The following is a 15,245-nucleotide window of genomic DNA, read 5'->3' as shown; positions in this document are numbered from 1 at the left end:
TGAAGAAAGTCATTTTGAGAAAAACATTAAGTTGTTACCAACAGGTGAATTAAAGCAGTAGGCTGCGCTGAAGTATTAATGACGTAAGAGCTCTTGAAAAGTCTTTTTTATTACAAAGTCAACAAGTTGAAGACATTCCAGAGAAGGCAGAAATATGTAAAGATTTCCATGATGGGCTTGTGCTACTTTTTTTAAACATTGATACTTTTGGTACAAGATCATTTTATGGTATTGAATAATATGCTCAAAAAGCTCAATTAGTAATGTTGTTTTTTTTAATGAGTTACACTCCCCCAAGAAATGTGAAACCCATTAAAAAAAATAGCCCATTTGTGGAATGATTTATATTTTTAGTAAAATACAAAACAATGAACAATTTTGTACTCAAGAAAAGTTCCCAAGGCACATTTGCTTGTGCAATAAGGCCTTAAAAATAGTTTTATGGTTGTCCAGGAGATTTAAAGGGAGTCACATTTGTAAAAAAAAAAAAAAAAATCCTCCAAATAATCTGGAGCAGAACAAAAAGAAATAAAAATCCTAATCCTAACAAGCGGTTTACAAAAGTTTCACTAATGATGAATGTAAACAGAAGAAATAATTTCATTTTTTTAAAGGTAGTGTTGGTAAAGTAGTGGAATATTTTATCCTTCACTTTATCTGATCATATCCAAAGACATTGGACATGCTTATACAGCAACAGATTGAAAAAGGAAAATCCAGTGAAAATGTGTGTGGAAGAATTATCCCATATAGATAATTTGTATCCATTAACAAAGTCATGAAGAAACAATGAAGCTGTGAATATTCAGACATGCAGGGTTCTGCTGGCTCAGCCCGTCGCCATAGAAACGCCACACTGGCTCATGTGACCAGCATGGTATGGGCATGACCATGCATGTGGACATGACTCCATATTATGAACATCAGCACACATACATGACCACGTGTAAATTAGCAAATGTGGATGCGACCACTTGGACACGATATATATATATATATATATATATATATATATATACACACACACACATACACACACACACAATAATATGGACATTAACACATGGACTTCACCATATATGTACAAGGCCGCTTGGCTGTAACCACATTTGGACATGTTCATTTTTGGACATCACATGTGGACATGACTATTTCAACATGATTTGATAGTATGGACATTGGCACACCATAAATTGACATGACTCCATACTATCCTATGTTGACACGACGACATGTGTACATGGACCTACCATATGTGGCCATGCCTCCATAATATGGGCATTAGCACATTGATGTGGACATGACCATATATGGACAAGACTTGGTAGGGATATGATCACAGCAACATGACTCCATAGTATTGGGGGCTTTATTTATTTACTTGCAGCAGATTGGAGGAGGAGTATATTGGGGGGCAGACCTTTATTTGTACAAAGGCATTTTTAGAATACTATTAAACAATGCTACTTGTGCATTATATCAAACTGGCGTTTTAAGGAGATTATCAATACTGTGCAGGGAACTTGTTCACAAACAGTAAGATTATGTACTTCATTTCATCATAGACTTAAGTGCTTCAGTAGGTGCTGCTGTTTTGGTTAACAGAGTTCAAAAGGGCATAGCAGTGTGTGAACGATAGCGTCTCTCACCAAGATGAGAAGGGAGTCATTTAAATGCTTTAAGTGGATGACGCACCCGGCGACGAATCGGGGCATGGCATCTATTAGAGTAGGGACTTCTATTTGAGATTTGAGGATAGACGTCCACTACCAAAGAAAACACATTTCTTTGTAGTTAGTCAAGCAGCAGGATGTCTAACTCAAAACATTTCCACTTGAACAGTTTGAAACAAATCATATAAAATTATTATTTTTTTTTTTTTTAAATATAAAAAAAAAAAAGAGCCAACGTTTAAGGCTGAATCATGACTTTACCACTAGAGACAGCTACAAGAATCTTCTGTATGTCCATGGAAGGGTCCAAGAAGTAGGGTGACACATTAAGGAAGAGCGGAAGGAGGAAGCTCAAGATGCTGTTGGCAACTCAAGTAGGTAAGATTTGATGTCAAAAGCTGATTTGCTGGGAGGACGACTAGCCTTCATGGTTGATGTCTGGTTGGATCTTATTCTAAGCGTCTCTTTGCAGCTTTAAGAGAGGGACTCACACTGACATGAACACAGGTCTAAAACGTATAATGTGCATAAAAATCAGAATTCTTCTTTAAAGCCTGCTCACAGGCTACCAAAACAAAAACGACAAAAAAACAGTATATAAATAATGGAACTTTTTCTTTAAATAAATAAAACTGTTTGGAAAGTTAAAAGAAATGAAATCACTGGGATAAAATAAATCACTACAAGCTGCGAATAAAAATTCCCTCCAAGAAAATAACTTCTCACATTGATTTTTCTCTTCTTTTTTTTTTGCAAAAATGAAAATATAGTTTTTTTTTTTTCTTTGCAAGTACCAAGTTTTTTTTTTTAAACAGCTGTACAATAGGCCTTGCAAATGAATCCATGGGGAGGAAAAGCACATTTGACTTTTTATAAAAGCCCTGTTAAAAAGATAATATAAAAACGATCAATAGAAAGACATTCGCTAGTGAGACTCTTCCAGATTTGTCCTCTCTTCGATGGCCTGTTTTACGATTTCGGCCAACTTCAAGCGATCCACCTTATCGGAAAACGCTCGACCTGCAACACAAAACAGCAAATGAAACTTGGGCCTGGTACACAGAAGATTTTTCAAATCTAAAAAAATGATCTGTTATAGACCCCACACAGGAAGATTAAAAATCAGGCATTTAACAGTTTTGGCCGTATTGTGTCTGGTGTGCTCCGATAATCTCAACACAGAAGACCACACGTAAAGATTCTGTTCCACCGCTGATCTCAAATCTAGTCTGCCGAGATATCATGTGATCAAACAAAAACATAGAAGAAACATACCAAATGCACCATCTAAGAACACACACAGAAAAAATCCTGAACCAAAAACAAATAAATATAAATACATTTTTAAAAGACGGTACAAAAACTTGTCGGCGATGTTAAATAAGCACTCTCGTGCTTCCCACAGCTCCACGAGCTGGTCCTCCATTTCTGAGGTGCACCGGACTTTGTGTTTCAGGTGTATGAACTGTGTTATTTTACTGGTATGCTTTTATTTTTGAAAGCCTGATTTCTGATATATTGCGCCGACGTTTTCTGAGTGTTGCCGAAGGGACAGGAGGCGGGAGTGTTGTAGAATGGTGACGTCGTCAAAAAGGACTTGCATTGGAAATTAGCAGGAATTTAAAATGTGTTGTCATTATTGGGTGTTGTGTGAAAATCAATTTGTAATTTCTGGGGAAAAAGCCATAACACAAAATGTGGAAAAAGTGAAGTGCTGGGAATACTTTGCAGATGCACATACAGGCGGATATATGAATGCGCACTTCTGGTGCATTTTTTCTTCGACCAATTTATTTTTAAGGGTAATGTCGTAAGAGGAGTTTTGAAATGATATGAAAGTGTTTCAGGATCACAGTTTGTGGTATAATTATGGTTTAAAAACTATTAACATGGGTTATCAGAAATATTTTGAGGGGCGTCAATTGCATTTTTTTTTTATTTTATTTTGCTCTTCGTGACAAGGCTCAGTCTCTATCTACAGTAACGTTATGTGTGTGGTGTGCTTTGCTGGTCATCTCCAGTACACCATACGCTTAAGAATAAGTGGAAAAAAACCGCAGAGAATTTGGTACGTGTACACCAGTTAAAACTTAAAGTCAAGCAGCAGAAGTGAGCACTGACCGTCCCAACTGAGGCCCTGCAGGCCGTCTCGCAGCAGTTTACAGTCTCTGTTGAACCGCCAGGCTTCATGCATCACCACGTTCAGCTTCTCGTCCTCATTCTCTCCTGAACACACACACACACACACACACATACACAGAGTTCAAATTTAATCATTTAACATTTCCAAATTTGTTCCTCTCTGTGTTTTTGTTTAACTGACCCGCCTGTGGAAGAATACACTGTGCAATGACATCTCGTAGTTTCTCCAGCGCTACGTTGGAGTCCTCACCTCCGTTCTCTGGGTCGTGAATGAAGAAACCGTCACTGGGCTTGGGGCTGGAACAAAGACAGCAAGGGCACATACTGTTCAACCATGCTGCACTCCTCCAAACTTTGACACTAATAAGTGATGCAAAAATGTTCAAAAATAACTACATCCGGAGCTCTGCTGCCAAAACGTAACACAAAACAAGTAACTGATCCCGCAAAACTTGTTATAATTGCCTATATTAATAGTTTAAAGAGTAAATAGACCACAAACTATGATCCCAAAATACCCGGTTGGAAGTGCACAATTGCATGTGCACATGCGGTGGAGACGCTCCACTAGTCTCCACGGAGACTTCCACTAACAACCCAGGCTAAGTGTAGTTCCTCCCCTCCTCAGTCAAATTATTGTACTACTTTCCTTTTTAGATAGGCTTTGGGCATCTTGTGGTATCACAGAAAGAACAAAAATCACCAATAGGTGAACCTTTCAGCAATTAGAAGTAGGTTCCACAGAAAAAAAAAGGAATAAGTGAATTTATACACAATAAATGGCAAATATGCGGGGATTACTATAGTTCTTGTCAAAGATCTCACCATATACCTGTACAACAAAAGGTACAGGAGTTATGGCCAAATGCGAACATTTTGCTGCATTTCTTCTATTGGTGGTGGTGCCTCGAATAAATGCCATGACCCAGTTCTTTGGTGTGCAAGTCGAGTGACACTTCCTTCAAATAGATGCATCCCTTTACCCATCAAGCAGAAAAATGGTTAGTAAATGTAACTAATAATAGCTGCTATTGTTCACACACGGACATAAAGAGATGAGCTGAGCCCATTTAGACACTGTTGCAAGCCAAACCATCAGCACCTACTAGCGCATGTCTCAAATTAATTTGGAGTGTGCAGTCTTATCGCATGTTGTAAACGAGTTTCCAGGGCAGTATTATGTCTATGTGGGGAGAGCATCTTCAAAGCCAACGTGTGATCACTGCTCGAAGTTTGGTTGTGTGCCTCAGTTCTTGCAGTTTTGCTGTATTTACCCTCTATAATCCTTTTAAATTGCGTTCTAAACTCCACTTTCGCTTGAATTACAATATACTGGTGAGGAGGGATGGGTGAGTGTCGATACCAGGTATCAGTATCACGCCGATACCGGCCTTATTTCCAGGTATCGGGTACTTGCGAAGGCTGCCGATACCTGCCACCGATACTTAAGGCAAAAAAATCTGACAAGTAAGTTCTCCTCACCAGTAGTGGGCGCTACACTGCGGCGGTTTAACACAGCGGTAAATCATCATGTGCGTCAGAAAGAAAGAACTTTATTCAGAATTTTCTGTCATTGTAGTAATTGAAATTTGATGCATCAAAACGTACTGGTGGCTTTGGTGAGTACCCGTACCAGCCCAAAATAAAGTGGTATCGAAAATCTCTACTGATAACATTAAGTATTACAAAACTAGAATTGCACAAATAAAGGCCTCAAATAAACAACCCCAGCCGCTATTTGCAGAAATAGGGTATGCTTGTAAATTGTGTTGTTTGCACGTAGGCTACAAAAGCCCCTAAAAGCTCATTTATTTGACGTGAACATAAACAAACAGACCCAAGGAGTTTCCTCTTCCTGAGGATTGGGTTGTTGACGGAGTTGAGTGGCTTCAGGCTGATGTTCAGATCCTGAATCCTCATGTTGGCCAATTGCTCCGCATGGGCCTGCTGGATACCTGCGACCACCGCCTGAGATACATCCCGAGTGTCATTGCATCTTCATTTAAAACGACTCCAACAGTGTCTTGACCCCTCCCCGCCCACCTTGTCCATCATCATCTGGGCGGAGGGCAGCACGTTGTCCAGGGCCTCGGTGCAGTTGAGCCACGGGTGAGACAAGACTCCTTCGATGGTTAGCCTCTCCTCTGGCTTCACCTTCAGCAGCCTGCAGGGAGCACAACAAGGAAGGGAAGCGTGATTCACAAATGAACTCATAGTCGGTAGTCTTGGTATTGGTAAAAAGTTTTGGACTAGAAATAAGGACTGGAGATATTTGTGTCCAACAACATGCAGGCCCAGTAATCTCTGCCAGAAAACTCAAGCCATTCAAATATACAATTACACGAGAGCTGGGTTACACTTATTTCATCTATGCTCTTTTTCCTTATGCCTCCTAATTAAAATACAAAAGGTTTCCAAATGGCTGAGCAGGACCAAGACGCCATGAGATGTTTTTTAACTACACTTAATGTATTGTTTCTTCCTGTATTGTTGACTTGCCTTGAATTTCAATTGCAAATCTCTGATGCTATCAACCACACCCAATGTGCTGTATCTTCTGATTGTTGTATTGGCTTTATTTGCTCACACGTGGGGGGTATAACGACCTCAGCATGAAATGTCTTTTTGGCCAAATACCATGAGACCACTTTGCTAAGATAATAAACTGTGCAAGCTTGTTTGTCTTTAAAAGAATCCTCCTCTGTATTACAGAGGCTAATTGTTTCCACAACAAAGGAAACAGTTTTTTAAATATGTAACAAAAAACAAAAAAGGGGACTCTTATTGTCTACTCTGTTGGCAAGCAATAGAAACACAGCACCGAGTCACAAAATTAAACCAGGCGGTCAGTCGTTCGGTACATTCAGTCTCTTTCAAGGCTGTTCAGTATTATTTTGCACTACCCAACAATACGTAAACAATAATCTAACTGTAGTAGTACATGTGAAACAACTTGCATCCCTACTTCATCATGTTCGTCACTGCGTCTGTCATGATTTTTTATTTATTTTTTGCTAATAGTACCGCAACTAAGGTATTTCTTCACTTCTATGACAGTTAAGAAGTTTAAATGTTACTTTAAATATTGCTCGTGCAGTTAATATAGGCGTTACAATGACAAGTAAATGATTCTATTTGTTTATTTTATGGGCATTAACAAGGGAGCTACTGTAACTAAACCTACTTGCGCACGATGTCCTTTGCCATCTCTGAGATCTGACTCCATTCGTCTTCAGGGAAGTCAAAGCTGCCCATCATGATCTTCTTTCTCATGTCCTTGGGAATGGTGCGACTGTGATGCTTGGAGTAGAACGGAGGATAGCCGCACAGCATCACGTAGATGATGACGCCCAGAGACCACAAGTCACAGCTCTGGAGAAAGACAATGAGAGTTGATTCAAGTTACACTGCCTATCCTATCACTTCCTGTCCAAGTCTCACCTTGTTGTAGGTGTAAGGAGTGGGTGAGGTAGGTATGATTCCAGACTTTTCCTTCTGGTGTCTTCTTTGAGCCTCAAGTACCTGCAGTGCAACAACCAGGTTTGATATGCATTCTATTTAATGTTTTTTTCTGTTGGTTTTCTACCTGAGGTGCTACATAGTAGGGAGTGAACTGGGGTGTCATCAAGTCCCCCTGATCTATTTTGGCAAAGCCGAAGTCACACAGCTTCACGGGAGCATCCTGAGGAAAATGTGGTAAAACAACAACAACAGTAAAACATGGCACAAACAATATTGTCGTGTAAGAGTAAGTGGAGAAATTCCTTTAATTACCAAAGAGTTATCCTTGAAGAGCAGGTTCTCTGGCTTCAGGTCCCGATGTGCAATATTTAAGGAGTGACAGTGTTCCAAGGCTTGACTGATCTGTAGGAGGAGGGATGTCACACGTTTATGTGTGTGTCTCAACAAATGCTAATGGCCACATGGCATGCTGATCTAGTGTGACATCAGCTGCGGAATCCAAGCAGGGAGCTGCTAACGAGACTGCGAGACCTGCTGATAGTCATGTGACAAAAAAGGTTTAACACCTGTAAAACGTGCGTAGAGACGACGCTGGTTAGAAATCACGAGACTGATGGAGTGCGCATGTATACTGCCATTGCCTACCTGCTTTGTGACTTCGCTGGCCATTTTTTCAGTAAAGTGCCTGTGCTGACTGATTCTGTGGAACAGTTCGCCGCCTTCCATCATCTCCATGACAATTAGAAGCCGGGCTCTGCCAAATACAACACTTTTCAAAACAAGGCAGCACAAATAACGCGACGCAGATGGGTGGACAAAGTTACCTCGGGCTGGACTCGTGTGGGAACTGGACACTGTTGGCGTACACCTCCAAGATTTGCACAATGTTTGGGTGGTTGGCGCACATCATATGGAGTCGCACCTGCAGGCAAAAACAGTCAAGTGTTTAAAATCAGGGAACATAGCAGCATCCAGTCTGTGATGCATTTAAAAACCACCCGCAATATGTGAAAAGCTGTAATATAGAGAGACCATGTAAATAGTTGTATTCCTCCCACAGGCTTTAAAAACATTTTAGCTTACTAACACACACTTGTAAACACACTGTAAATGTAATACTGTACAATATTGTAATCCCTGTGTTGGATATGTTTCAATATAAGAGGCGGGCGTGGTGGAACGAGGGGTGTGATGCCAGCAAGCTGGAGGGAGGTCTGAGTGTGAGTGTCTCGGCGTGAGCTGTGGCCAACACCAGCTTCTGCCTGAATGTGCTCATTGTGTCTAATTGCATCTTGCTATTCAATAAAAAGCTGAAAAGTGCCTCGGCGACTGCGGCTCTCCTTCCCCACATGCAAGGGCATTACAGATTTCTGTGATATAGCAGGGATTTTCATGATAGACAAAGTGACAAAAAAAGAAAAAAACATACGATGTAGCAGCGTGACGGACCCACAACGCAGCGAGGGAACACTGTACAATCACTACTGCTAGATTTGTTGTGGTAGATATTAGTTGAAGAGACTTTAGTGTAGCATTACTTTCATATCTGTCCACTAACACCAGCATCTCCCATATTTAAAGTGGTTAGAGGGCTGAAACATGCTACTGTATTTGTCCATCCATTTTTTTTACCCTGTATTTATACCCTAATTTTTTTGCTTTCATCTTCCATCAATTAAAGACTGAAGAAAAACGTTCTAATTACTTAATTCAATTGATGGAAAATGGGAGTAAAAACACTGAAATTGGCTAGCGAACATCCCAGGGTGCATCTCGCCTCTCACCCAAAGTCAGTTGGGATAGAGTCCACCTAAACAAAGACTCCCATGAAGACAAATGCTCGACGAAATGAATGGGTGGAAGGGATTAAAAAGAAGTTTAGTGTTCATATTTTTCCCAGAGTACACATGTCGAGAACATTTTGCAGTTTTATCAAAAACAAAAGCTCATGATTTAACTGAGACGATGTTTTGCACATATTTTACCCAGCCGTGTCATGAGAGCTTGCATGCTGACCGCATGCCTGAGAAGTAGGAGGCTACTGATGGCACAAAGGAACACCTAGACACTGTGTTTAATAATGTTACATCCTCACAAACAGAAGCAGCACAAGAGTGACACTAAACCTCAAACAAAAAGAATTCAAGAGCAAAAAAAAAAAACAGGTAGTGATTGTCTAACCTCATTCCTAGCTTTCGGGCGATCAATGAGGATCTTCAGGGCCAACCGTTCCTGTGTTGACTTCTTCACACAAACTCTTAACAAGGATAAAAGAGAAGGTTAAAGTGACTCTTCTAGGGACGTCCCGATCCAACTTTTTCACTTCCGATGTGATACCAATATTGCAGCCTTGAGTTTTGGCCAATACCGATATCGGTACGACCCAATTTCTGCAATAATCATACATAATTTACTTATTTTGTAGTATAGAATGTTAGAAAGGGCTTGATCAAGTGATATTACTCTAACAGAGAATAACAATCAGCAACAGCAGTTATGACAAAAACTGACCCATTTATTATTAACCAATAAGATACATAAAGTGTGCCCATCTTGACATCTGATGGGAGTGTGGTGCACGTAATAAGATACACGCAGTAAAAAAAAGAAGAAACTCACGATCGAATATTGTTATTATAACTCATTTCTCACAGTTCGAAGAATACATGCCAGAGAATATGCTTATATTGCCTGTTTATTAACCATTTGTGTACCAATATTCATTACTTTGAGAAACACAAGTGCCGCGAGTTAGATGCTAATTTGCATTAGTGTTTTTCATTCACTGTGCATTAGCTTTGAGCTAGCGATTTTTGTGAACAAAAAACGAAGAAAGAAACTAGGTCTGTGATCTATTTGAACATTCAATAGGTGTAATTCTTTTGTTACGTGTGTTTAATTGTACAGTGAATGTCAACTGGAAAGTTAATAAATGACCTGAAGCAAGCAACATCCACTCTAACTCCTTGCTACTATACTAGCACCTTATCAACCTGTTGTTGTGATCACGTGGGTTCTGCAGGCCGTCCGGGCGCTGACTGATGGAAGTGCAGAGCGCAGCATGGAATGGACTGCTTGTTTAAGAGCGGTAAAATCAGAGATTTTAGATCCAGTCAAATCCGATACTTGTTTTTTGGGTTTTTTTTTTTGCTGACATCGCACCGATTTCTGAACTTAAAGATCCCCAAGACTGTTTAATACAAAGTCAATGAAAGGCTATATTAATGTTAGGGTTAGCACCGCTGCACACAAAGCAACGGGGCTAAACACGACCCACCCTCACACCAGACTAAACATAATCAACTTGCTGCAGCAGAAACACGTCTTGTTGGGAAACAACGTTTTGAGGCACCAGATATACTTAACTGCATTTTTTTGTTGTTGTTGTTATTATTGCCACAAACAACATGGCGGAATTGTCATGAAAGAAGTAGATTCCCCTGGCCGCTGTTGCTATATTATAATAATACAAAGACAGGAAACGGAGGAGAAATAAAGGTGAGGCTGTTGGCAATGACAGCTCCATTCATTGACTGCACTTGTGCATTTTGGTGACAGAGATCCTCCACACTTCACCTTTGCAGCCACAGGTACATATATCACCTTGACTGGGAATTCATTTATGGGTTTGTGATATTTATGTAAATGTTGATCTGCTGCTTATTTACAGAGACGGAAAAATCTGTCACTTTATTGTGCCAACATGGGTTTGTTATGGTTAGAGAGACATCTTAATCTCTGTGTGTACTATGTGTTTTGTCACACAGGCAACATAAAATTGAAAAAAATATTGCCTCCCATTCTCTAAAACTGAGAGCTAGTGTTGTACCAAATGCATCCGTCCTCTTCCTCTCAGCCACGTAAACTAAATGGTCACCTGATAAGAAAAAACACCACCCAGTGGTGCTTCATTCAGCTTTGGCCAAAGTTCACCAGCTGGAAGGCAACGGTGACTCACAGAGCAGTGCAGATGGGGGCCAGCTGGATAACATTAATGTTCTGTTTGGGCTGGATCAGAAAAGTGCAGCAGGCCTATTAGGTATAAGGCCTCATGAATCACAGCCAATTTCAGAAACAAAAGAGTTGAAATATGGAGTGACTCAGAGGTGTTCCGACAGAGACAAGTAGAGTCTGAGTCATACAGTTCCTGTTAGTATCCATAAATCAGACAAATGAGTTGAGCTTCTTGTGTCTTGAGATCATAACAACCCATATTATGCAATCACAGCTTTTCACCAATACAGTAGTGTATATGCTGTTCACCACCATGTTAAATATTTTCCTAATTGGCATGTGCAGGAAATGTTTAACCTTTAAGAATATTAAACAAAAACATTGCATCCCTTATTTAATGGGTATTTAGCTAAAATTTAAAGAGGTCCAGTTTGCTCCAACAATTGGTGGTTGGGTTGGTGTTATGATTAAATTGTAATATACCGTATATTGAAGTAGCCTAGACATCTGGAGGGTATTAACACTTAACAGGTCTTCACTGAACACTTTCTTCTCTTTGCTGATTAACCTCATCTAATAGCTGAGCATTGTCAGACACGTCAGTGGACTCTTCTACAGCTAAGCCGACACGTAGTGCCTTAAGGATGGCTTTTTCAAGGTAGGCTAGCACATGCTAACATTGGGCAGAGATTCAAAGGGTGAGTTACCTGGTGGATTGACCATACTTGGTTTTGACACTGCTTATTTTCTATATCATTTCAGACTCACCTGACAGGTCCACTGATGCCAGCGCCTAGCTTTTGTGTCCAGTTTATGTTGTATTCCTCAAGAATGGATGCTTCCTGTAATAAGAATATATATAATGAAAAGTTAGTCACAGAATAGACAATTTTTATCCGTCCGATCTATTCGACATAAACAGATTTTAAGATGACTGTGAGTCAGCCAAACCCTGACGGTTGTTGAACAAGTTATCTAGTGGCTTTGTCAACGCAATTCTATTCCACACCACATTCTGTGTGATCATGGCTCAAGCGGACACTCCAGTGTGTGTTCCTGTTCTCAGGAACAGAGCAGAACCCAGTCAACCCATCATTAAGCACATTCTGACCCAGTTGTGAAAGCACTTGAGATCACATTTTACTGCTGACTTGGATGCCAGGATGGTGACACATAGACGGTAGCAGGCCAGGAAGGAATCCCAGAGGCAGGGTGGTACTAAATGTTAGCAAGGAGCATTGTTGGGGTGGATAAAGGCCTAGAACTAAAAGTATACTTTGATGCTTTTACCTTCATAGGATAGGATGGACAAATTTCTCGCCAAAATGTGATTAGCTTATTGATTTACATTTCACTGTCCCTGTGAGGTGGCACCGCTAAAGTCAGAGCTCCAATGTGTTCTGTTGCGAAAACAATTTTTCCAATTGGAATAAAGTTAATTAACCCATGGCAGCATAGTAAAGTAGTTAATAGCACATCTGCATCATATACTTGAGTAGGTTTTCTCTGGGTACTCCACTTCCTCCCCCATTCCGATAACATGTTAGGTTTATTGGAAACTCTAACTTGTCCATGCCTGTAATTATGCCATTTTTAGGTTACAAAATGCACAGAATTAACTAGTTTGTGAAGCGGCGCAAGAATATGTCTGCTTGGGAATACCATCACTGGATAAATGTTAGGCATACTAGAATGTTACTTGAACGACTGTGTTTGTATTTATTTTAATTATTTTCACTTTACTGCATTCTTTGAAAAGTGGTTGTTATTTTGAATGGTATTAATTTGACCACTGGACATTTCTGTTTTATTTTATTAATCTTTTATTCATTTACTTGTGTGGTCTATATATGTATTTTATAAATAAATGGAGAGAAAAAAAATCACAGAAAAAATGCCAATAATTTCATGTAATTTTAAGGAAAAATACTATATTGGGATATAAATCGTTATCAGGATTATCACCCTTATTGTTTTTCCTACAAATATTGACTGTAATAAAGACATTTAGGGGTACAAAGGGCAAACAATGAACTGGTTTCTGTAGAGGCTTAACAATAGGTTTCTGTTACCACTTATTATTTCCTTTGAATGCGTCATATTTATGGCCTACAGTAAATATATTTACTGTAATTAGGATCTTACTACTGCGTTACAGCTGGTTGCTGCTAGATTACGCAGTTCTGATTTACGTAAACATTCAGGTTCCGCAGGAACGTAACTCCGTCGTAAACCGAGGACCCCCACCCACCCACACACACACACACACACACACACGACATATGTAAGTTTCCTCTCCCCAAAAGTTACCTTGATGAAGTTATCTGCGCTGTTATCTTCCGACATGACGATCCACTTGGCACGGTTGTCCTCGCAAGATCTCACACAGTTGACAGTGGAAACAAAGACTTTATGCTTGACCTTTCAACAAGCCTCGCTCCTGTATCCCTGGTGTGGACCAGGGCTCGTTATATGTCCACTAACGGCAGGACATGAGGACAAAGTAACGCGCTAGCAACACCTTCCAGCTGGTGCGATGCGGCGTCAAGTCAGCCCAACCCGACTCACCACCTCGGGCTCCGGCTCGCTCTTCCTGTCGGCTTGGCTCCACCGTAGTGACCATGTAGAGTGCCAAACACCGGGCGAGGTCACCATAAAAGACGGAGACGGCAAAAATGTAGCGGACGAGCCCACCACAGGACAAGGGTGTATTTTTAGTAAGAGCGATGTTACATACAGCTAGCTCGCTTGCTAGCATGTAGCCTAATGGCACCCCATTCGGGTGGATGACTACACTATAATTACATGGATTTTAACCTAAAATACGTCAGTACTACCCCCACCTTAAGCCGAAACGAAAGATTAAGCTAAACATTCCCGACAGAATAAACCCCCGTGCAGCCTCAGCGTGTCGTCGACCTCGAGCTTAGCTAACAAGCTAGCCAGTTGGCCGGCTCAGGTGACAAGTTGAGTTTGCCGCTTCAAGGAAGCCAAAACCACATTAACATCCTTCCACCGGGGCAGCCTATTAACTCCCGGTTGCTGTCCGCCAAAAGGAGTGCCTCAAAGGGATGGAAAGAGTCCAACAAAAGTACCCCAGGCGACGAACGCAGCTATAATGCTAATCTTGTAGCATCTTGCCAGGGATACAGCTCGATCAGCTTAAGGTACACAATAGTAGGTAAACCATATTGCCTGATCAAAATGTTTTAATGAGGGCCTTTTACAAACATATGTAAACAATAGCTGTTTTTTTTTTAAACATATTTCATATTTATTTAATATGGTGAAAATAATAAAAACGTTGATAGGTCAAAACATATGGATCATGTCGTTTAAAGTCTCAAACTTGGGAGTAGAGATAGACCGATGTTTTTTTAATGTTTTTTTTCAGGGCCGATACCGATACCGATATTTTGGAGCCGATATTCATTTGGAGTAAAAGTTAGAAAATATTGGCGGCGAAATTTTCAATTATACAAACTCGAACACTTAAAGACCAAATATTGTGAAATATTCAAATGAAATATTTACTGGGATTTTTGTGTGTGTGCTAAAACAAGGCCAGATTATGCAAACAGACCTCTAGCACGAGTCGTCCCACCACACTATATCAGTACCCGCGACCCTTGTGAGGTTAAGCGGCTCAGAAAATGGATGGATGGATGGACTATATCAGTACTAAGTGCCCTTATTCCATGTAGTGGCTATTCTGCGCGATTGCAACTCCCTTATTAAAAATAAATTGGGCTGTTTCTATCAGTACAGCGCCCAGTTGGTCATCAAGCTATGCCTACAACCCGAAAAAATACATCTTCCCTTAAGTGTTTCATTTTATTCAGTCGATAATGTGTCTGCCATGTGCTAGCCACTTGCTAGCCACTGAGCCTGCGAGCTAGCGCACATAATCAACACTTTCCCAGAAGTGTCGCCATTTTTAAAAAAAATCTTAAGACAATCAAAGTTAAGCTTTACACGATTAGGATTTTTGGGGCCGATCACCGATCAGCGAGT

At 40.4% G+C, this 15,245-nt stretch overlaps 1 protein-coding gene across 1 annotated transcript; it reads right to left on the bottom strand.

Moving 5' to 3' along the window:
• Positions 1 to 91: 91 nt before the first annotated feature.
• Positions 92 to 14,415, bottom strand: mapkapk5 (MAPK activated protein kinase 5). The gene is made up of 14 exons (XM_061767714.1): positions 13,542 to 14,415; positions 12,000 to 12,073; positions 9,459 to 9,534; positions 8,102 to 8,199; positions 7,923 to 8,031; positions 7,590 to 7,679; positions 7,402 to 7,497; positions 7,257 to 7,337; positions 7,000 to 7,187; positions 5,859 to 5,979; positions 5,653 to 5,783; positions 3,997 to 4,112; positions 3,795 to 3,899; positions 92 to 2,693 (listed from the first exon to the last, which is right to left on the bottom strand). The coding sequence occupies exons 1-14, from the start codon at positions 13,575 to 13,577 to the stop codon at positions 2,599 to 2,601; spliced, it is 1,416 nt and encodes a 471-aa protein (XP_061623698.1). The 5' UTR covers positions 13,578 to 14,415; the 3' UTR covers positions 92 to 2,598.
• Positions 14,416 to 15,245: the final 830 nt, after the last annotated feature.

This window comes from Phyllopteryx taeniolatus, chromosome 3 (genome assembly GCF_024500385.1).
Source record: "Phyllopteryx taeniolatus isolate TA_2022b chromosome 3, UOR_Ptae_1.2, whole genome shotgun sequence".
In the NCBI taxonomy this organism is placed as follows: Eukaryota; Metazoa; Chordata; class Actinopteri; order Syngnathiformes; family Syngnathidae; genus Phyllopteryx; species Phyllopteryx taeniolatus.
Note: the sequence above shows the minus strand (reverse complement) of the source record. Positions and strands in the feature narration are given on the sequence as shown.